This window comes from Catharus ustulatus, chromosome 22 (genome assembly GCF_009819885.2).
Source record: "Catharus ustulatus isolate bCatUst1 chromosome 22, bCatUst1.pri.v2, whole genome shotgun sequence".
In the NCBI taxonomy this organism is placed as follows: Eukaryota; Metazoa; Chordata; class Aves; order Passeriformes; family Turdidae; genus Catharus; species Catharus ustulatus.
Genome location: NC_046242.1, coordinates 2,172,734 through 2,194,518, shown reverse-complemented (window position 1 = coordinate 2,194,518; position 21,785 = coordinate 2,172,734). Strand labels below are relative to the sequence as shown.

The window sequence follows — 21,785 nt, the reverse complement described above, 5'->3', positions numbered from 1 at the left end:
TTTGCTGCTTCTGCAGAGTTGCAGGCTCACACTCAGGTTTATTACCACGAGCAAGATAATATATTTACTGTGTAAATTAAAATACAAGAAAATCATTTAACTATGTTTATTAATTAATACTCATTTGAATTTTGGAATTATCTAAGTAGCTATTTTCAGAGAACAGTTAAGGGGACACACTGTGCTCCAAAGCCCAACCTTTGGAGCACTATAAATAGGTGGTTCAGGAAAGTTAGGGCCGGCTTCTATTAGAGGAGCTGCTAAAGCAGAGCGTGGAATGCAGCAAAAACATTCCCTGCACCAAGCACGCTCCCTTACTTCAAAGAATTCAATATAGCCCAGCGCTGCTTTCTCAGAGATGAAAATCGTCATTTGAACTTGTCTGCTCCCACTCCACGCAAATGATCCTTTAATTTCCTTTCTGATCCCCAGCCCTCAGGTGGCTCGCGCGCTCTCCGGGCCCGGGGTCGCAGCACAAGTTCACAGCTCCTCTGCTGAGCTCCTGATCCTCTCCCAGAGCAGCCCTTTCCTGTCTCGCTCTGCCTTGCGTGCTCTGCATCAGCTGCCAGCCTCAATCCCTCTCCTGGAACGCCCCTTCCCCCTCCAGCCCGGGCCTGACATCCGGAACTGACTTAGGAAGTGCTCTAATGGTTACCAAATTTTTGGGAACTGCCTCAGCTTTTGGGAGCTGAACATGTGTTCAGTGCAGGCAGCATCCACCGGCACCACTTGACCTCACGGCAGCCTTCGACTTGCTGATTTTTCTTTTCCCTTTTTTTTTTTTTCCCTTTTATCCCCCTTTTCCTTGAAAAAACAAGAAAACTTTTACCAGATAACACATGATGTAAATGCAAAATTATGTTGTGAAATGACTGCAAACATGCTGTTTTCCAGATGTTTGACGAGACAGTAAAGAAACAGCACAAAGAAGGGTCAACAGTTTCCGTCAGAGACTCTGCTGGGTTCCACATGAAAAAAAAAAAACCCAAACCCCAACATTCAGATCTCATAAATTCAAGGGGCTCTGCACGGCTGACAAGCTATTTAGGCTTTAAAAACTAAAACGTGAGGTTCCTCTGTCATCTGCCAAATTTCACTCCATCCATAGGTGGTTAAAAGCCATTTGACTGTTAACATTCTATGAATTTCCTAAACCCATTATTGCCTCAAATACGAGAGACTGCCTGGGAATCGCTGCTCCTGGGAAAAGCTGTCTGAGGTAAGCAGGGCTGCACCCTCTGCTTGCTTATAAACACAAATCTCCCTGCACAAACCCAAAACTTTACAGGAGAAAACGATCAAAAAGAGCTGGAAGAAGAGATGAAAGAACAGAGCAGCTGCCAGGCACTTCCCTCATCCCCACCATGCCAAGAATGCCTGACTATGGCCACAAGGAATATCAGCTTTTGTTCTCCAGCAGTTCATCCCCAGCTGATGCCAGAGGCACAGACAGATCACCCTGGAGCACCAGGGCAAGCTGGGAGCAGGGGACATCTCTGCATCACTCCATCAGCAGTGGCAGGGCTGGAATTCCATTTCTTTCCAACTCTGCTGCCTCTCACAGGACACAAACGTGTCCTTTTGGGCCAGGCCAGCAGGAGCAGTGTTTATAAGACTCTTGCTACTCTTTTCTTCTCTCCCTTTTTCCACTCAAGCAAGTTTTATGGAGCACACTACTTGTGTACACACTTCTCTTTTACAGCAATTCAACAAATTAATCTTGAATTCTGGCACATTTCTACAGTGGAAAACACCAACCATAATTCACAGACAGCTCTGCCAAAGTGGAAGCTGCAGTTCCAGAGCCATTTGTGGGATCCACTCCGTGCAGGATCACTCTGGATGCCTTTTAAAGGCACGTGGCTCAGTCCCACCCTGTGATGTTTGCCTGGTGCCTGCAGCTCAGCCAGGCCAGGCTGCTGCTCTGGAAGCAGCACAGCCTCTGTGCAAGCTCCCACCCTGCACCCACGAGGTTCTGCATGCAAGGAAGGGCATCCTAGGATTTCCTACATGAGGATACAGACAGTGTGATTATAGTGAACTATGGTTTGTCTTTATGTGAAAGCAACACTACTGAAAACATTTTAACCCCAAACTGAGCATCTGTGGGCGTCTCTGAAACTCCTGGATCTGTTCTAGATGCACTGATCAATTCCCCTGCAGACAAACCCCAAGCCCACAATGAATTCATTCACTGCATCCAGCAGCCAGTAATAGCCAGTAGTTGGCAGCACGGTCCCTCCACCTCAGCCACAAGCCTTGGGGAAATCTCCCCTGGCTGGCAGAAATCTGCATCTGATGGTAAGTTAGGAACACATTTGTTCTCTTTCTCTGCAGCAACCAGGATAAAAAGTTCATGTGCTCTGCCTGCCTCAGTGTCAAAGCAGGATGTTCCTCTTCCAGGAGGAGCTGGATTTCCCTGTGTTACTGACTCAATAAAATCTCCAGCTTGTCTTTTTCTGCATTATTATAGCACTGAAATATTGCATGGGTTGAAATATATACTGGATTTTATTTACAGTGATGGAAATCATTCATTTGGTTGTGAAAGAGTTAATAAGGAAGAAAATCACACACAGTGCGTGTTAAAGGTTAGAGGAATAATCAGTCATTTGAAAAACACTACATAAACATTTTTCCGGATGCAATTTTCAGTCCAAGGATACATTTCCCAGTAGAAATCAGCAGCTAAAAAGGAAATCATTTAGTCTCCATAAGTGCCAAATTGTATCCTGATTTTTCCTGGTCTGGCTCAACTTTCAAAACTAGTGGTTCAACTTCTGCAATCTTTCACCCAATGACTATATAAACACATCCTTATAAGACAGACATAATCCTTGGGTGGGCCAATTTATGTTGGATTATGAAAATACTTAAAGTACAGAATCGTATAATGACTGTTGTCCTTTGGTTTCTACTAAAAGGAAAAAAAAAAAAATCCTCCAACACAGACAGCCTCTGCTCCTTCCAAGGACAGTCGTCTCTGGCAACTGTGTCAACATCTTCTGAAAGTGATTATGTACCACTCCATTTATTATTTAGTTATCACAAGCTCTATTTTAATGACACCTAATGTGACACGTATCTATTTTGAGTTTTCACGTGCAGAAGGGGAAAAAAAAAAAAATTATCCCTGGCAAATTGTCTGCACGTCTGTGAGTCCCGGCTGCACGAGGGGAGGGGGGCGAGTTGTTCCCCACCCCAGCCACAAAAACAGTTCTCACTCTCAAAAATCCTCTGGCTACTCTCTGTTTGGTTAAAGGTTATGTAAATAGTAGCTTTAAGAAGGATAAAACAATCTCCATACAAAGCAAACATATTCATTGGTAATTTATTGCTGCCTGATGCACATATACACATACCCGAGTATAGATGTTAAATCCAAAAAATTATCTGTTCCTGCCCACTTGTACTTCCAGCAATGGAACTGAGGAACAATGGAAACTTTTATTCTTTGTGGAAAGGTAAATTCTGTTTTTTCACTTCCCCTCTGAAACTCTAGAGTTTTTACAGGCAACTACAAAAGTCAGCGTGTTAAAGCCAACAGTATCCCATCTTCAACACTTACCATGTGGTAGAACAGAACTTTCCTTTCCCTCCAATGTATAAAGTTATGTGAAAAAAGACATTTTTTCAAGTCCACAGAGAGTAAAGAATAAATTATAGTGATAAGATCTGGAAAAGTTTGGTTGGAAGTTAAGAGATTTTCACATCTGTGTCTACACATCCATGTCTTGGGAATAATGTATCTCGAGTACCAGTCACATAAAAATGCAAGAAATTGTTCCTCTCTCAAAGGCAGCCAAATCATTCATTGTACTCATGTCTACACTTTGACTAGTAGCTTCCAGCAGAGATCTGAGCTAGCAAACTACAAGGGTTCCCCCAGATTCCAAACCCTGACTGTTTAACGTGTGTATGCATTAAAAAATACATAATTAGTAACATATACACAACTTAATTCACCATGGCATTATTCCCTCTTTGAGCTGGAATAAGTTAATTTATTCATGCTGTTCAAACATAAACTGAGTGATAGTGCAGGGACTCTGCCTGTAACACCACAAGCCTGATTTATATCCCTGAAGTCAGTGACCATCCTTCCCTCTGTTTCTGAGGGCTTTGGGATTTCACTGCTTTTCCAGGCAGATTCTCACATTGTGCTGTGAATAATAGTCCAGTGTGATGTCAACAAGAGCTGAGAAATTACTGCTCATTTATTTAAATAAACGTGGCACAGCCTTTCATGCCTGCTGCAGAACACTTGGATGCATCCCCTGGCAGGAACAGGAGGAATTGAGCTGTTTGAAATGTTCCTTGAAGATTTTCTGGGCCAGCTCAAGATGGGAGAGTGGCTGAGAACAAAGCAAAATGTGCAGCCTAACCCTGCATGGGCATTGCCCCCTGCCCAGCACAGCTGCTCAGGTAACAGAAACACGATGCACACCTTGACACCTGTTCCACAGCTTTGTTTCCATAAAGAATAAAATTATTTCAGCCATCAAGACTCCAGTGCTTTCCTCTGCTGTCTCATATAATGTATGATTTACTTACACAGATTATATTATGAACCTCTAATTCACAGCAATAATAATTAACAAATGCCTCATAATCCAGGGAACACACACAGAGATCCTCCAACAATGAAGATTTAAGTGTAAGTATCTCAGATGCTCATTTAATCCTAATTTTTGACAGGGTAAAACATTCCAACAGGTTCAGCAGGGCAGAATTGTAGCAGACACACTAAGAAAGCCCCAGCAGCTCTCTGAGGCACAAAAGAGAAGTTTTTGTTCAAAATCCAGAATTTCTGGCTGACATATTTCACGTTCCTTTCGGATTTAAAACACCCTGCTCTGAAAGCCACCATTATTTCCAAGTGAAGAAAGAAAAGGGAATTTACCCCATTTCTCCCCACTCCTCACTCTGCTATTGTCCCCAGTATCTATTTCCAGGAAGCCAGATTCATTAGGGTTAATCTGCCTACTAAATGAATAAACAAAGGATTTCTCTGTCACTGAGGGGCCAGGTGAGGTGATATCATCTTCTAACACAGAAAATCATCCACACAAATACAGAGCAGGAAATTACCTGCTGCAATCCCACACCTGGGATCATTTGGAAAGTGCCTTAGAAATGTTGAGTAGATGACTGAAATCAAACTAATTATGGTTTTTTTGTTGTTTTTTTAAATGCAGATCTTCTATCAGGAGGAAAAAAAAAGGCCTTTCTGAAAATGTGATGTAAAAAGGTCTTGAATGTCTTGGCTTACCTCACTTACTAAAAATGCAGAAAACTTCCTCAGATGAAAATGTTACAGCATTTGTGTAATAAAAGTATTCTGCTTTCCTCACTAATGACAGTCACCTCTGGCTGCCTCCAGCACTGCCCACACTGCAAAAACATCCAGGTTTACAAATTGGTGCTGTGAGAATTTATAGAAATATACAGAAAAAGGGATCTAATGAAGCTGACATAAATACAATTTCTGATACCTGCCCAGGTAACTCCTCACACAGACCCAGCTCTGAGGGCTGTTGGTTCTCACATTCCTGATGGGGGTCACAGCTTTGGGAGCTGACACCTGAGGGATGAGTGGAGATCTGGAAAAGGTTCAGCTCTTACTTTCCAGATCTTTGCTTCTTGTGGAGGAATAAATCAAACCATGGGATGGTCTGGGTGGGAAGGGACTTTAAATATCAGTTCCCATCTTCCACTATCCCAGACTGCTCCCAGCCCTGGTCCTTGGACACTTCCAGGGATGGGGCAGCCACTTCTCCAGGCAAATACTGACAGATATTAGGAGTAGGAAGAGAGGCTGGGGGAATTTGCCAAAAAACTCCCAAGTTTTTGGAGGAACAAGAATTCCTTCGATGCAGGGGTGTGAACTGTGCTGTGTTACAGCAGACAAGGAGCCAACAAGGACATTAAGAACTACAGAAAACACTGTGACAAAGGTGGCAGATGTGCTCAGCAGCTGTGATTGGAGACAAGCAGAAAATCTGAGGAAAAATGAAACAAAAAGAGGTCCAGGATTCAAAGAAAGAAAGCACACCTGGGTGGGAATACGGGCACAAACCCCAAAATTCAGAGCTTGGCAATGCTATGGAGGAAGAAAGGGCAGCATTTGAAGCTTTGGGATGAATGCTGCTCCCAAAACTACCCAGCAAAGGGCTCCCTTCCCTCCCACAAACACAGATTCCATTTGATGTTCCTTCTACAGCAAGCAAGAAGAGATAAATTAAAATTGAGAACTTAGAGAGGGCTTTGATCCTACTGCCTGGAAATATGTATAAGAATATTTCCTCCAGACGTACTTTTGCTATATATGGAAACCAAATGCTGACTAATCATCCAAACCTTATGGTGCCTGAGCACAGCTGTGATCTGCAGCACAGCACTGTCACAAGGGCCCAGGAAAATGGGGAAAACCAAGAAGTTTGCTGAGAAAGAGGAGAAAACTGTGATCAAAGGCACTGGAGGCCAAATCAGACAAGAGAGAGAGTTTCTAGCTGGTGAGCTTTTAAGATCCAAGTGACATTTATTATTGTATTACTGAACTTCCACAGGCCAAGTAATGATTATCCATTTTCCAAGGGTAGAGAAAAATGATCCTGAGACCTGCTGACTCAGGACAGCAGTAATGGGATGCAAAAGCTGAATTTTGGTTTATTGGTTTATAGATAGCACCAGCTGGCAGGGCTGGAGCCATTTAGAGCTGTTTATCAGGACATGGCCTCGTGTCCCAGGCACAGACAGGGCTGGGACGTGGACAGAAGCTCTGATGTGGCATTGTCACTTGTGATGGCCAGGGCACAGTCAGGGCTTGGATTTGCCTGAGGAATATGGGGGTTTCATTCCTCTAGGTGCTTCTTATCCTCTGAAGTGGGAGAAATATCAGCTCAAAGAGCAGCATCAATTCTTGCTTTTCACTTAAAGTGCTCATCAGTGTGGCATAGCTAATTAATGCTTTCAATAGGTGTTAGAAATTCCTGGGCTGTAAGGCAGTAAATGCATTATGAGCAGGCAAAGGCAAGTGGCTACAGTTCAGAAGCACAAAGGTGAGATAATGGCCTTCCACATCACTGAACTGTCAACCTCATTTAGCACAAAGCCTGGCATCTGGAGATTTCAAATCATACAGCCGTTTAAAAATATATAGAATGTTAAATTAAATGACAAACACGGGACATGTCACCTTTTAGAGGCAGAAATGTAAAACCAAAGCATATGTTCTCCAACTGTATTTGCTTCAGGATCAGCAATATTTTTGTAACCTCATTAGTTTCTTGACTTGGTTTTAAACATGCAAGGATGAATATACAAATAAGTTACAGGTCCTCCACGTGATATCCTCAATTATAAGTCAATCTTTACCAGCAAAATAAATTAAGAACTGGAAGTTTAACTCTTGTGGAAGGTGAAGACAATGAGGAAAAATTTCTGCGAGTTGTTAGGGATGAAAGTCCCTCTGTACTCTGAGCTCTGAATCGAAGAGATGTGTGCAAGTCTTCCAGTTTCAAACCTGCATTTACAAGCACACCCTGTGGCTCTGTGTGTGCCAAACTGTCCCTGCCAGTCCCAGGGCTCAGAGGTGATGGACCCCAGCTCTGGTACCCTGTGTGACAGCCCAGGCTGCAGCTGGCTCCTCCCAGGGCAGCTTTGGGTGCTGGCACCCTGTCCTGTCCCCGCTCCGGTGGCAGTGCCACACCAGGGCAGCTCTGTGGGGCGAGGTGACAACCCCCAGTCCCCAGCACCATCGGGTACCTGTGCACGGTGCTGCTGCTGCTCTGCACAGCCCAGCTCCATGTGCCCCTGGAAAAGGGGGGCAGCCTCACCTGGCACCCCCTTACAGCTCCGTGTGCCCCCGTCAGTGCCGTGACCCCGAGCGGGCGCTCGCACTTCACGCCTTGCACAATCCCTCACTGAAGGGTTATTAAAAGGCCATAACTAGGCCAATAAAGCTGGGTTTGATTTGTTCATGCACAGCAGTGGGGGAGTGCTGCCTGCTGATGGCACTACACAAAACATCACACCCCCAACCCAAACTCCTGCTGCAGGAGTGGATCAGACACGAGTTTAACAGAGCAGGCAGTGCTGGGAATGGCCACAGAGACAGAGCTGGTCCCCTCCACCTTCCCCTCCTCACCCCCTATCAAAAACCATCTCAGAGCATGGGGAATATTTGATATCACCAGTTAATAATCTCTCTGAGCCCTGACCCAGAATATCTTTAAGCTGTGCATCCTCCCAAGAACTTGATCCATAAGGATGGATGCTCTTCCTCTGCAGCACAAACCAACTGCAGTGTAATTTAATTTCTTCTTTTGTCAGCCAGATTCACAAAGTTTTAAACACGTTTCATTGGAGAGAAAGGAAAAAAGCTTGAGCCAAACTTTGAAATAAAATCATGAAATAGTGAAGCACTGCTGGCAGTTCAGCTTACTGGGCATCAAAGTTTAAACTTTGCTTTCAACCTCAGTTTTCCAAACACGCTGTCACTCACCATAATATGGGTTCAAAATAAGAGAAAGCAAAGATGAAATGTAAATGATTTAAATGCATGCATATGTTCTTTTGTAAAATGCATAATGCAGCTGCAAAATTTTTCCTCATATTTTGGACACAAATCAAGGGGGAAATGGTTCACTTATGATACAGTGAATTTTTTATCTAACTTCAATGCTAAAATGTAGCTCCCTGTAAGCATTTTACTGTATACTTGGTATTGGTCTGCTTTTATCTGTGGTTTTTTTAGAGCTTAAATACAAACACCAAACAAAAGACTACCAGAGCACTCTTTGCTTCTCCAAATTCTTTCATGGCAACTTCGTGCTTGTTAAAAATCCACCAACAACACAAAAACTTTGCAGATGATCCACGGCCATTTGCTACATCTGACATTCAATCACAAGTAAAATTCTCCTTACTTTTAAAAATATATTTTAAGTGATGAGCAAAAAGTAGAGCACACAGCAGTTTGCTGTAAATAATAGAGGTGAAAATCCCAATTAAAGGAAACTGCAAGGAGCAAGCAAGATTCTTATTGCAACAGTGGCTTCTCTTGCTTTTTTTGCATCAAGGCAGAATTAAGCAGGTAGCATTTTCCTGGAGTGGTATGGTCAGGATTTTTTGTAGTGTCCCAAAACTGAAAGATGCTATGAAAATGTCATTTCTCACACCACCAGCAGCACTGTGACTCAGAGCTGAGGAAATGCAGCACAAAAGGGGATGGCAGAGCCAGTTACCAAAACTCCCACTCCTCCAAGCTGTGCCAAAGCCTCACAAATGCAGGAGTTATCCCTGAGCCCAGGTGGGTTGGAGGGAGCCAGGGCCAGCTGGGACACACAGCCCTGCTCCTGCAGCAGATGTGAGCTCCAGGGAAAGCAGCTGTGCCACAGCCCCCAGGGTGCTCCACACCAGGCACAAATGGTTGCAGGGAAATGTCAGGGAAGAAAGGCTTGGCAAGCCTGGGATTTCAGGAGAGGATGGTCTGCACCCCACCTGACCTGGGGACATGGGATTTTTGATAGGACTATTACAATCACAGAGCTTAGAAAATGTATTTGGAAAGGTTTTTGTGTTGGTTTTGGGATAGGATACGAAGGCCCCAGGAATCCTCTCTGAGGCCTTAAATGTGTGGCCAAACTCCAGCAGAAACCATATGTTGTTCATATCAGCACCTTTTGCTTTTCCCTTGCTCCATTTTCCAGGCCTGCACCGAGTGGAGCCTCAGGGCTCAGGGACCACCTCTCACCTGGAGAAATCCCAGGATGATGATGCCAATAACCCCAAACCTGTTTTCTGGTTTTTGCTGACTGTGCCCTGTTTGTTTTCACCTTCCCAAGGGCAGCAGCACCATTCAAACACAGGGAGTGCTTTGGCTTCAGGTGCTCCCTCAGACTCCAGGTTCCTTTTGGAAGCAGAGTCCCAGGTGGGCTGTTCCAAGCAGGAATAAACCCCACAGCTGGAGGTTGGGACCTCCAGGACTTTCCCTGCACACCAGAGCAGCTGAGGAGTAGGATGGGGACAATCAGGGGCTCCTTTCACCCCATGCTCCCACTCCCTGCTCTTGCTGGCACCAGCTTTGGCTTTTCAGAGTTCTCCAGCCAGAGCTGGAGCAGTAACCAGCACCCAATTTAGCCTGGGTTGTAATAAAAAGTGAAAGTTAAAAGCAATGCAAGCAGCAGATAAAGAACTATTAAAATCTGGCTGGGGTGATGCCAGGGATGGAGTCCAAGGCAGGGGAGGAGCCACAGCTCCAAGCCAATGGGTATCCCATAGTGGTGGATAATTAAGGAAAACAAAATATTTTCCATCTGTTTCTTTAGCCCTTACGTCACTGAGGCAGTAAAATATATACACACAAGTAAGCACCAACAGGCTGTATTTCAACTTAGATATAAACATTTATTCCCAGAAGAGAACATCTTTACTCCAGTGAGTAGCCAGGGTGAGGAGGCTGTGACTGGAACACACTCAAGGTATTAAACTCCACCTTGCAGTAATTAAATACCTGGCTAATTTATCATGCCAAATAGCTCAGTTCTGTGTGCCATATCCCCAAACCCACACTTCTCATCACACTCTAATGAACAACTGCTAAAACCTGCTCCTTTTGGATTAACAGTGGTGCAAGTAAGTGCTTATGCTGATTTTACATTAAAAATTACAGCAGGAGGAAGCTGCAAGACAAAAGGAAGGGTCTGCAGAGCCCTGAGGACAAGGGCTGATGTTCTGGAACATCTGAGAAGAGGGGAGGATCTCAAGAGGATCAGAACCAGAATCCTGACAGCTGAAACCTAACAGACACTGCAGGCCAAAGTGGCAACAAGAAATAATAAGGCATATTTTGAGGTTTTCAAAACAAAAATGGGAAATGGTGAGCAAATACTTAGAAAGATAAAGCCTAACTTAGTGAAATCACTAAATAAAGATGTCCCTATTATAAACTGGTTACAAATAAAGCATTCCCTGAAACAATACTGACTCCAAAATTCAAATACTCTTCTTTTAACCTGCACATCCATTTTAAGGCCATTTCAAGCAGTCTAGATTAATAGATGAGCTTAGACTATGTTACCACCTTATAAAAATATAAAGATTTGCAAAACACTTCCTTTAAGCAGTGTAGGAAAAGAGCAGAAATGTCAATGCACACGCTGCCTGCAAATACCAGTGGTGTGTTATTTCTGTGCAACCTCTCAAAACACAAGTACAGACACTGAGGTTTCTGGATCTCTTGTAAGTTTAACAGTAGCTGGGAGCTCTTAGATCTCCAGCTATAATAAATATTGTATCCTACAGGAGCCCATCGGGAATCTCAGCTCATGTGTTGTTCCACAGAAGATTGTGGTGTCAGATATGATTAGAATCAACACTTCCCACTTATTCAGAGCTTTAAAGCTACCTACACACAGCATTAACAACTGTTAATGAAAGATAATTAAGAGGCACATAAGAATCTGGTATTAAGAATGAGTTTTTGTTAGCCAGCACAAAATACCCCAGATAATAAGATTATTTTTTTCCCCTTAAATAAACCCAAGGCATTTCTGTGCTTACACCATGCTCTAGCCCACTGCAGTTTTTCAGCTGATATGAACTGAAGGTGGCTTCCCCAACTGGAAGTTAGTAGCTCACACTTGAGCAGTGAGACACTGCAGAGGCTGCATTAATGGAGCCCTGTACACGCGTCAGGCAGGTTGTGTGACACGAGAACAACTGTCTGGGAGCAGCAGCACTGAGCCACTGACCATTATCAGGGCCCCTGGGGGCCCCACTGCAACTTATCTTCCTGTGGGAAGGAAAACCCCATTCTCCTGGATTTGGTTGTGATGCTGGAGAGGTCCCAGCTCAGCTCTCAGGGAGCTGTGACATCCCCAGAGGAACTGCTGGGCCAAAAATCACCTGGGGGATGTGGACAAGGAGAGCAGCACCTCCAGGAACCTCAACTGCTTATTCCACCCACAGCAGGGTCTAGAAATTGCTGATTTTTGATTGTCATTTGCATCAGTGAAATCAGATGCATGCAGCAGTGTTTTTTTAAGCTGACACAGACTTGGTTTGAAACACAACTGTCTTAGAAGAGATGAATTGCTTCAATCACTATTAGACTGCTCAGCTGTACCAGAGGCAAACTGGGATGAGGAGACTCCTCTGTCTCTTGCAGGGCAAAGCTACCCCACATCACCACATTGTGCTGTGGGGAGTGAGCTGCCACCTCCAGAACCGACTAAACCACCCACAATCATCACAGGGTGGAAAATTAAATCAGTATCTAATGATTCTGCTGCCTTTCACTCACTGCTCACATGCCTGTCCTCTCCAGTGTACTCCTCCTGCCTCCAGAAAACACCCACCAGTGTTTCAAGACATTAATGCTACTCCATGTATCCCTGCAGCTGAGTCTTTTCCCAGTCCAGGCAATGATCCAGCAGCAAGTGCCCAGTCAGTAGTGTCAGGTCATTTCAATTTCTGCTCACATCTCCCCAGTCTATAGGGCATAGCTGTTTCTAGATGTAATCATGTACACTGCATTGGCATCTTGGAGCCTGCTGGAGTCAGTTCTGTCTTAAGGCTCTCTTCAAAAATCATCAGACAACATTTTCTCAAATTAGATGAAATAAATCAAGTTGAAAACATTCTAAGTACCAGAATTTTGAATTATGCAGCTCATGCACACACAGACTTAGCAAGGCAGATGAGCTGGATGGAGAGAGCAGGAGCACATGTGAGGAAACAGAGATACCTGAGACATCCCACATGCTGTCACTGATCAGGGAATAATGTATAAAATGTTATGCAAATAGCTAACATAATAAGCATTTTAAATAGATGTATTAACAGGATCAGCACAGAAGTTACTCTAGGAAAGAAGCATAACAAACTCATGTAAATTTAGGCTGACAGAACAAATAACTACAAACCAAGCAGGGCTGGGTCGGTGTTTGTGTGTTACTGAACAGGTGATGCCCCCTAAGAGCAGCTTGTTCTCTGCCCATTATTAAAACCTCTCCATTGCTGTGAAGAACAGCCCAGGGGCCAAACCCTTTCCTTGCTTTCAAAGCCCAGCATTATCCTGTGCAGCCCTGAGTGCAATCTTTATCTGCCACAACAAACCACCTTTATCCCATGCAGGTAATTACAGGTTCAGGTCAAGGACTGCAGCCCAGATTGATTTCATCTCCTGCAGCCCTGGCTGGCTCCACTCAAGCAGGGCAGCTGGAGCAGCCCTGACACCGGAGCTCCTGGAATGGGAGCCCAGCCCTGGCATTTATTGCCTGTGGCAGCAGGGACAGCCTGGGAATTCACAATGTTGGTGACTTCATCTGCCAGCTGCATTCACACATCTTTACTACCTGAATAACTGATCCGCGCTGCTCCGAGGCAGCACTTTGTGGTGTACAGCATTTGGGAATAAATATTTGATTGTGCATACAACACAAAGGAGCTCAGATGGTTTAAGGTGTGACAGCAGAAGTGTTTATTAAATTCCAAGTGAGAGCATTGCTGGACAGTAAAAATTTGTCCCGTGGCTGCTGCATCACAGGTGTGGTGATGAACAGGAAAAGGACAACTCCCTCCTCCACAAAGCCCCAGCCAATTCTTCTGTTCATTAAAGCCTCTGCAGGCAGAGCTCTCTGTCCATGACCAGCCAGTCACACACAAAAGAGAGGGAAGCACTAAATTACAAACTGATTTTAAGTGGGCATTGATTGAAGTAACCAGAAGAGAGCTTAGTATTGTCAGAGTTTCATACAACAGTAATAAACAATCTTCATTAAAAAATGATGTGTGCATCCCCCTGCAGCACAGCACTCACCAGGTTTCAGTTGAGAACATTAAAGTTCCCCCCATCCCACACACAATTAATGAGGAAAAGAATCCTCAGGATCTTTTTCTCCTACAAATTAATTTTATTCATTTAATAATGCCGTTCTCTGAAATCCTTTCCACTCAATTTCTGCATTTATTCTAGGAAAGAAAGAAACAGATTTATGATTCTATTCTGTCCCAGCAGGAAAGGAAGATGTTGATGCAAAAAAAAGAGATCAGACAATTCCTCTGTCAGTGTTCTCATCCTCCTCTAGCAACGCAACCAAATCATTACTGGGCTGATGCGTAAGAGTCCAAAAGCTCTTTGTGTGAGGGAATAAACAAAGCTTTCCATAGACAGACACACAGATGCAGCCACTTCTCTGAAATGAGCAGCACTGAGTCACTGAGCACACCTGAGGACCTGAGGTGCAGCTGAAGAGAAACACTCCTGTGTACACTCAGTGCAGCTCTGTGGGCAAACACTGACCAGCAACTGCTGCAAAATCCTGTCCTTAGAGCTCTTGTGGCTCTGAAAGCTCAGAGCTGATAGCACAGATATCCTAACCTGCCTACACCCCTAATTTCTGCATCATTCATCAGTCAGAGTTCTAGCAGGTTTGATTGTTCAGATATGTAACACATATGATGTGTGTCATTCCTCCCCAGGTTATAGAATGAAAATTCAGGGAGGTGGGTGTGTAAAGAGTGTGACCCTGAGCTGCAGCATCACCTGCACACAGGAGGACTCTTTCAGGTTTCTCTTTCATTTCTGGGCTCATAAATAGAACCTGACTTACTAAGACTCAACCCACAGGTGTGAAAGCCAAGCCCAGCTTTGGGGAGGAGGGACAAACACCCTCTGCTTGCTGCTCACAGTGAGCAGCTCCTACCTGTGCAGTTCTTCTGCTGCTGCATTATCACCAAAGGCTTCCTGCTTTACAAGGATTTAAACTCACCGTTGTCCCCCTTTAACATTTCCAACTGCCAATCTGGAATAGCATCTGGAATTACAGTGCATTTAATCCTTGAGGGTACATTCTCTCTATGATGCATATGACTAAAATATGTGCACTGAGGTACAAATGTCCAGTAGCTTCAGGTGACTGAATTTTTGCAAACTTTTCTTTAAAAATATCAACCAGAGAAGAGTGTCTTAGGAGAATTTTGAGTTGAGAGAACCACATTGTAATACACATATTTAAAATATATCCAAGTAATCATTACAGATTCAGCCATCCACCTTGAGAGTGCCACTGCAAATTTTCATTTCAGACAACAGCATTAGAGTTCTACACTTTTTAAATGAAGACTTTTGCAAGTGACCTTACAAGACTGTCCTCAGCAAACCACACTTTTACAGACACATGAGGAAAACCATGCTTAAAAAAAGCACACAAACAGCTTATTAAATACAACAACAATTGTCACCAACAGGGGAGAAGGGAGGAAGCTATTGAGAATGGCAGAAGGATAATGGGAGATGATAAACATGTACTTGAAGTCTTTTGATAGGAAGGAGAAGTGATGAGTCAGATAAGCAGAGGCGCCACACGGGTTGCATCTCCAAGCAACAGGCAATCAAAGCTCCAGATAAGCATCTTCATAAAGTGCAACAGGCTCCAGTGCAGGGGCAGAGCTGAACAATCACTTCCTGGTTCAGCTCAGGCAGGAAAAATTTATGACCTACTTAAAAATCCTTCAAACCTAAAAATGTCTTTTCCATAAAGAGCATCGGCCGCGTAGGGCACGCCGTGGGAAGAGCAGGAAATGAGAATATTGAAGTGGTGGAGTAGAACACAAAAACCCAGTGCTGGACAGGAGTGGTACGAAAATCAAACCCTTCCCATCCACAGCTGAGATTAATGGAGTTTTCTGCACATCTCAGAGATGGGAAGAGAAGAAAATAAGTATAAAATACTCTTCTTTCTTTTGCTGGGTCCTGTTACAAGAACAGTTTGAAATCTCAAAAATCAGTTTATGTATTTTCCTTGTGTCTCCATTACTCTGCAACAATTCACACCCCTAAACCATCACACAATTTAGAATTTGAACCCCTAAGCTCTGCATGGGAAAGAGTGAGGATCAGGCAATACAAAACCTGCAAAGAGATGCTAAAAATACCTGAATCAAAAATCAATTCCAACCCAACCTGGGTGAAGTAAATAAAATACTGCCATCAGCATGTCCCCAACAAAACCCATGTATTGTTTATGAGAAACTTATGAGGTGTTATAACCAAACTGAGTCATTGCTGTACAGTAAATATATTTTCAGTGTCCTAACAATCTATACAATGGATTTTGGCAATTTTAATATGGACACACATGTTAAAGGCATTACAAATGAGGGTTCATCACACTCACATGAGTCAGTTCATATTAAAGCCCCATCCACACCTCAGGAAAAGCTGTTCAGCATGGAAGAGGCACAGACCTGTGTGTCCATGGTTTCTGTTGTAGGTGGAGTAGCACAGCTTTAGGAAGTGCTACAGCTACAGAATGGTGACATTTCAGAATTATGCACATCCCTGGTACAGGTGAAGGCGCTGCTCCCAGGCAGGAGGGACAAATCCCCACCCCGATGCTGATATCTCCCTGCATCACTGATAGTGAGGCACAGCTCTGCCATTAATCACTCCATCTCAAGTGTCACATACACAGCCTGGAGCACTCCTGTGATTCCAATTTGGAACCTTTTAGGAGCAATAAGCATAGATGAACTAGGCAAAAAAAAATCATAACTGATGCATTAATATTTTCTTCCATATCAAACAATTATTTTCAAAATTACTTTGCCATGTAGTAAAACAAACAAAATTCCCTTTCAATAACCAACAACAGATGCTTGTCTAAGCCCAACGGGAATTAATTTAACAACTTTTAAATATTTGAAAATGGAATTTATAAGGACAATTCTCAATATCCAAAGTAAATGTGGTTACTATTGAACTCTGTTACAAACACATATATGAAATATCCTGTAATACCCAAATAAATTCATTTGGCAAACAATGAAGTATCTTGGACTCAGCATTTATATCAAACAGCAAACAGAGTCTGAAACAGGAGCTTTTATTTTAACTCTCTTTAAACCAACCTTCAGAACCCCCTTTCTGTATGTGCTCCAGTCTCTTTTTCCAGTTTAACCTCAATCCAATCAGGAGTCTCCAGGGATTTTCAAATCGCTAAAGATTAAAATCCTCTCCGACTTGACTGTTTGACTAATGCTGTGTGTTTAATAATTCTACTTGTGAGAGATTTTATTTGACAAAATCCTGCTGTGTGGACCCTCAGACGCTGTACAGCTGCACTGAACACAAAGCTCTGCTGCTGCCCTTGTTTCTTTAGACAGGCTATTCCCCAGCACTGAGGGAAAAGAGAACTTTATAGTACATCTATTACTCTGTTGATATTAACACAACCACTGTGGTATTAAATCTACACACTCTTTTCAGAGCAGAGCAGTGAAAATGTGCCTATTACACAAACATTAGATAAACTCTCCTGTTGTCCTGACTGTTCACAGAAATCAATTACATTTATGATTACATTTCAATGAAAGCTACTTTATAAACGAGATGGAACTGTAATATTCTCTGCTTTAGGCATTCATTAATAAAAGCATTTCAGTGTTAGTATTTGTAAATGTTCTGCTTTTTAGTTTAGGCAGTTTTTAGCATTCTATAGCTCATGTTAAACTTCACATAAATAGTGTGTCCACATCTTACCACAATGCTGTGACTTCACATTTGAGTGGTAAGGGGGGAGGAAAAAAAAAATCATCATAATGGCAGGATCGAGTATTTGTATGAGACAGCACTTACCCCATGGCGCAGAAAATCAGGACAACCTCGATGGCACCAATTAGTACACATGTTACCAGCCAAAACAAAAGAGCAGATTGATGGATGTGAGCACAAGGTGAGGGTGCTCCTACCTGAAGTAGCATCGATGACGGTGGAGACGCCGCGCCGGTCGGTCGCGGGCCGCGGGGACCCCGGCATGCTGACGGGTTCTGAGCGCACGGGCTGGATCCTGCCGAGCACACAAATCACAGTCAACAGGCTGGGAAACACCCTGAACAGCATCAAGTCCAACCTAGGATCTGACACCTCCTCCTCAACTAAACCTGGTACTGAGTGTCATGTCCAGTTTTTTACACACCTCCAGGGATGGTGACTCACAGTCACCACCTGGCCATGCTCAGCAGGGCCCAGTCCCATCCAAACCAGAATCAACTGGGACAAGCAGCAATTTAATTGTGAAATGGCTTCAAAACTGTTGGGAAGTTCTGTTTTGCCTCACTGAGATTTGGATAATCCACCTAGAGACTCAAAGTGGATATTCTCAATGGATGGCTCAGATGGAGCTCTCAGGAAGCCTCAAAGGGAAAAGCTCACCTTACCCAAACCTGGTTAAAAAGCCTCCACTGCCCTCCTCAACAGCAGCATTTTAAAGATCCATTTGTAATTGTTGATTCCTTTTGTAACATAGATCTCTATTATTTCTTTTTATTTCTATTTCTTTCTGAACGTGTATACATATATATATTAAAAAAATAAAATATTGGATAGCCATATCCTTACTCATGGCAGTAATTACACATGAGGAGAAATGACACATTTCAAACCCATGGATTTCCAATCCAGGGACAATCTGCCCACTTTTAATGGGATAAGTCACATTATCCATCTCTCTTGCTTTACTCCTAAGAGCTTCAGACACAGTCCCAAACAATCCAAGTCCCTACCACAGAACTTTGGACTTCAAATCACATGCAGAGTCAGGAGCATGGAAACTTGTTAAATCTGGAGTTGCTGGGCTGGACACAAACACTTGGAGCACAAAGCTCTCCTACAAATCACCACTAAGTGTAAACCCACAGTCACCTTCGTTCTCCTTCCTCCCCTTCCCTAAACCCACACCCTGCCCCCAATTCCAAACCAGTTAATCTCCAAAAACAGATGAATTAAATACATGAAAAAGAATTACAAGGAAGGAAAAAAAAGGAGTGGGAAAAAATCAAAACAGGGAGGAGGAAAACATTCCAGAAGTTCACTTACTGTTCCAACACACTGACCGCTGTCTAAATTCATGGCATAAAGCTCCCACTCACGTCTGAGAAAATGAATTTATTAAGCAATGCAGAAACTGTGAAAGGCAAGAGGACACTGAGCAAAGCCACCAGACTTTGTGCTGTCTCCCTGTTGTGTGCCCAAGAAGGGGCAGCAAAAGGAATTGGAGCTGCTTGGTCTGGACAGATTTTTCTCACCGGTGCGTCACGCACTCTTCCAAGACTTTCCTCTGGACAAGCCCGATAAAAACTTGACACATCCTACACGTGGCAGGAAGCAAATTCTGCACAAAACAATCTGGGAAATTGGTTTTATTTTTACCTGAGGCTGTTGAGATCGAGATCATCAGTGTCAAAGTCCAGGAGAGGCTGGGGGGTGTCGCTGGGCCCGTGCGACTGCAGCACGGAGGAGCTGGAGGAGATGACGGTGGTTTGGCCCGAGGGATGGATGGTTTTGAACTGGAACTGGGGGCCCATCCACAGGCGGCGATGGGGCCCAGTGTGAGTCACAATTTCCACCTGTGGGAAGGGACATGGGCAGGGATTAACACAGAGCTGCAGCTTCATGTAATGAATGGTTCCTTCAGCATGCTGGACTCCCAGAGTCCGGCTGTTCTCAAGTGAAAAGGGTGTTCTGAGCCAGGGTGTTTGGAGGAATGTTTGACAAGGGGAAATTGGGGATGTCTTTGCTAGGAATGGATGCTTTAGCCAAAGCCAAGAGCTTGCAGAGACTGGAAAGCTCATGAACCACCAGCCTCAGGACACTGAACTCCAGTTCTTAAACTGTAATAAAGATCAACGCTTCATCCTGGCCACAACTTCACCTGGTCCTGCTCTTTCCTCCCCTTGCCATGATGAAATGCACCCCAAAACTCGAATGCTATGGCCAACAGAGAACACATTTCTGCTTGAATCTGCATGGAGCAGAGAGAGGAAGCAAGAACCCACATCCCCCAGACATCCCCCAGGTGAGGGAAACACTTCCAGAGAAGAGTTCCTTCCAGCTTTGTTATGGCTGCTTTGGGAAAGTTCACAGCTTTAACTGCTTCCCATGGATACAGTGAGAGCTGGACTGCAAATCACAGCTCCTAATTCCTGCTGGCACATGTGAGGAGAGGCTGGCACAGAGCATCTTGTGGGAAGCGCAAGATCCATAACCCAGAGTGATAGGATGAGCCCAGGTCACGTTCAGCAAAGGAACACAACCCAGATGTGCCACACGCAGGATCCACACAGACACGTCCATGTAACCAAAATTCTGACAATTCAACAGAAGTAGGGTGTTTGAGATCAGGAAAACTGTAAATAAAAGGGTACACAAAGCATACAACTCCTGTAATCAAGGGAATAGAATTGTTACAGCTGTAAAGATCATACGGGACTAAAAATTAAAAAGAGCTTTTAAAGAATAGAAAAAGGAAAGACAAAATTAAAATATTAAGCTCTGGTCAACTCATACTTCTAAAAAAGAAAATAGACTATGAAGTTCCTATCAATTCCTGCTAAAACAATAATCAGCTTCACAGCAGAAATGCAAGTCAGTGAAGGAATTCATGAAATCAGATTTTTGGATAGGTACACAGATGTATAGCAGTAGTGATTCTCCATCTTCAAAGAGCAATTTGAAACCCTGGATGATGTCAGTTCTCTGCTAATGTCAGACAATAACCACAGCCTTGCAGCTCTGTTTTCATCTTTGCATTTAGCTTGGCTGCAGCCATTTCTGAGGCAAGTAGCTTTTATGTAGCAGTGTAAATTAGGCCACAGATAAAGTAATCTGTGTATTTTAAGCTTGAAACCATCAGTGTCACAGAGCCGAGAGGTAAACAGATGCCTTTGCAATTTTACTGAGGCTATGGCCAGATGTTCCTATTCACTCTCCTGTTGTGTGCAGGACAAACATATTGTATCTACTTCCCACTGACAGCACACATTACCCACTGTTCTAATTGAAAAGTTGAAGTGAAGGGCGGTGTTTTTTCACTGCTTGCTGTTACTGTTGATAACAACACTTTAATTTTGAAAAACATCCTTGCACTTCAGGCTTAATCTGAAGTGGCTTGCTCGGGGAGCGCCAGCGTCGCCGTGCTCCAAGGGCTCTCACCACTCCTGCTCTCAGCAGGAATTAAACATTCCAGGAGCATTCTCAGAATTATCTGCGTGCTGTGACATCACTTGGGACTTTTTTTTTCTCTTTATAAATATATTTACTCTGCTAGAGGGATGGATGTGGTGAAGTTTGAGCAGCCTAAGTTCTGTTGACATCTTGAATCTTCCAAGAATTAGGAAAAAATAAACAGCCATAATGTAGGTTTACCATGATCTCTTTTTTCCCTGAGGTTTCACCAGAACAGTAAAATAAGCAAACACTTCCAAACAGTCCTGGAGAGGTGAAAAACTACAGGTGCAATCTGGTCCCAATGAGCTCAGAGGTAAAATTCCTGCTTACTCCCCTGATTGAGAAGTTTCATCATCTTTGTGCTCTGAGAAATCAGACACAGCACAAACAAATGAGACACCTCAATGTGCAGCCACATCTGAAGCCTCAGACAGGTAAGTGAATTCACATGACTGGATTCCCCAGTGAATGCTCCTCCTGGACAGGTCCATGTGGAAACCTAACCTCTCATTTCAGGAAAAAGCTGTGTATGATTTATTCACCAGTGGGAGAAGCAAATCCCATCCATAAATATTTCATATTCATGCCATACACCCCAGCAACACATTTAATGCATCACTCCCATAACAACATTGTTCTTAAACCAGAGGAAACCCACCTAATTTGTCAGGGTGAATTCCATGGATCAGGTACCTTGTAATTGCTTTGGCAAATCCAGAGCATTTGTAAATTTTATTTATTTATTTAACCTTTCATTTCTAACAGGAACTAA

The 21,785-nt window shown here is 43.6% G+C and overlaps 1 protein-coding gene across 10 annotated transcripts in view; it reads right to left on the bottom strand.

Annotated features, from left to right (window-relative positions):
* Window positions 1–21,785, bottom strand: part of BCAS3 (BCAS3 microtubule associated cell migration factor) — a 295,160-nt gene that overhangs the window by 151,474 nt on the left and 121,901 nt on the right. For all 10 annotated transcript variants that reach the window (XR_004419938.1, XM_033078230.2, XM_033078232.2 and 7 more), the window contains 2 exons: window positions 19,217–19,413; window positions 17,758–17,855 (listed from right to left, as the gene is read on the bottom strand). Coding sequence is in view for 9 of the 10 variants with exons in the window: in XM_033078230.2 (XP_032934121.1) it covers window positions 17,758–17,855; window positions 19,217–19,413 (295 nt within the window). In the remaining variant the exon portion in view is untranslated. The remainder of the gene's footprint in view (window positions 1–17,757; window positions 17,856–19,216; window positions 19,414–21,785) is intronic.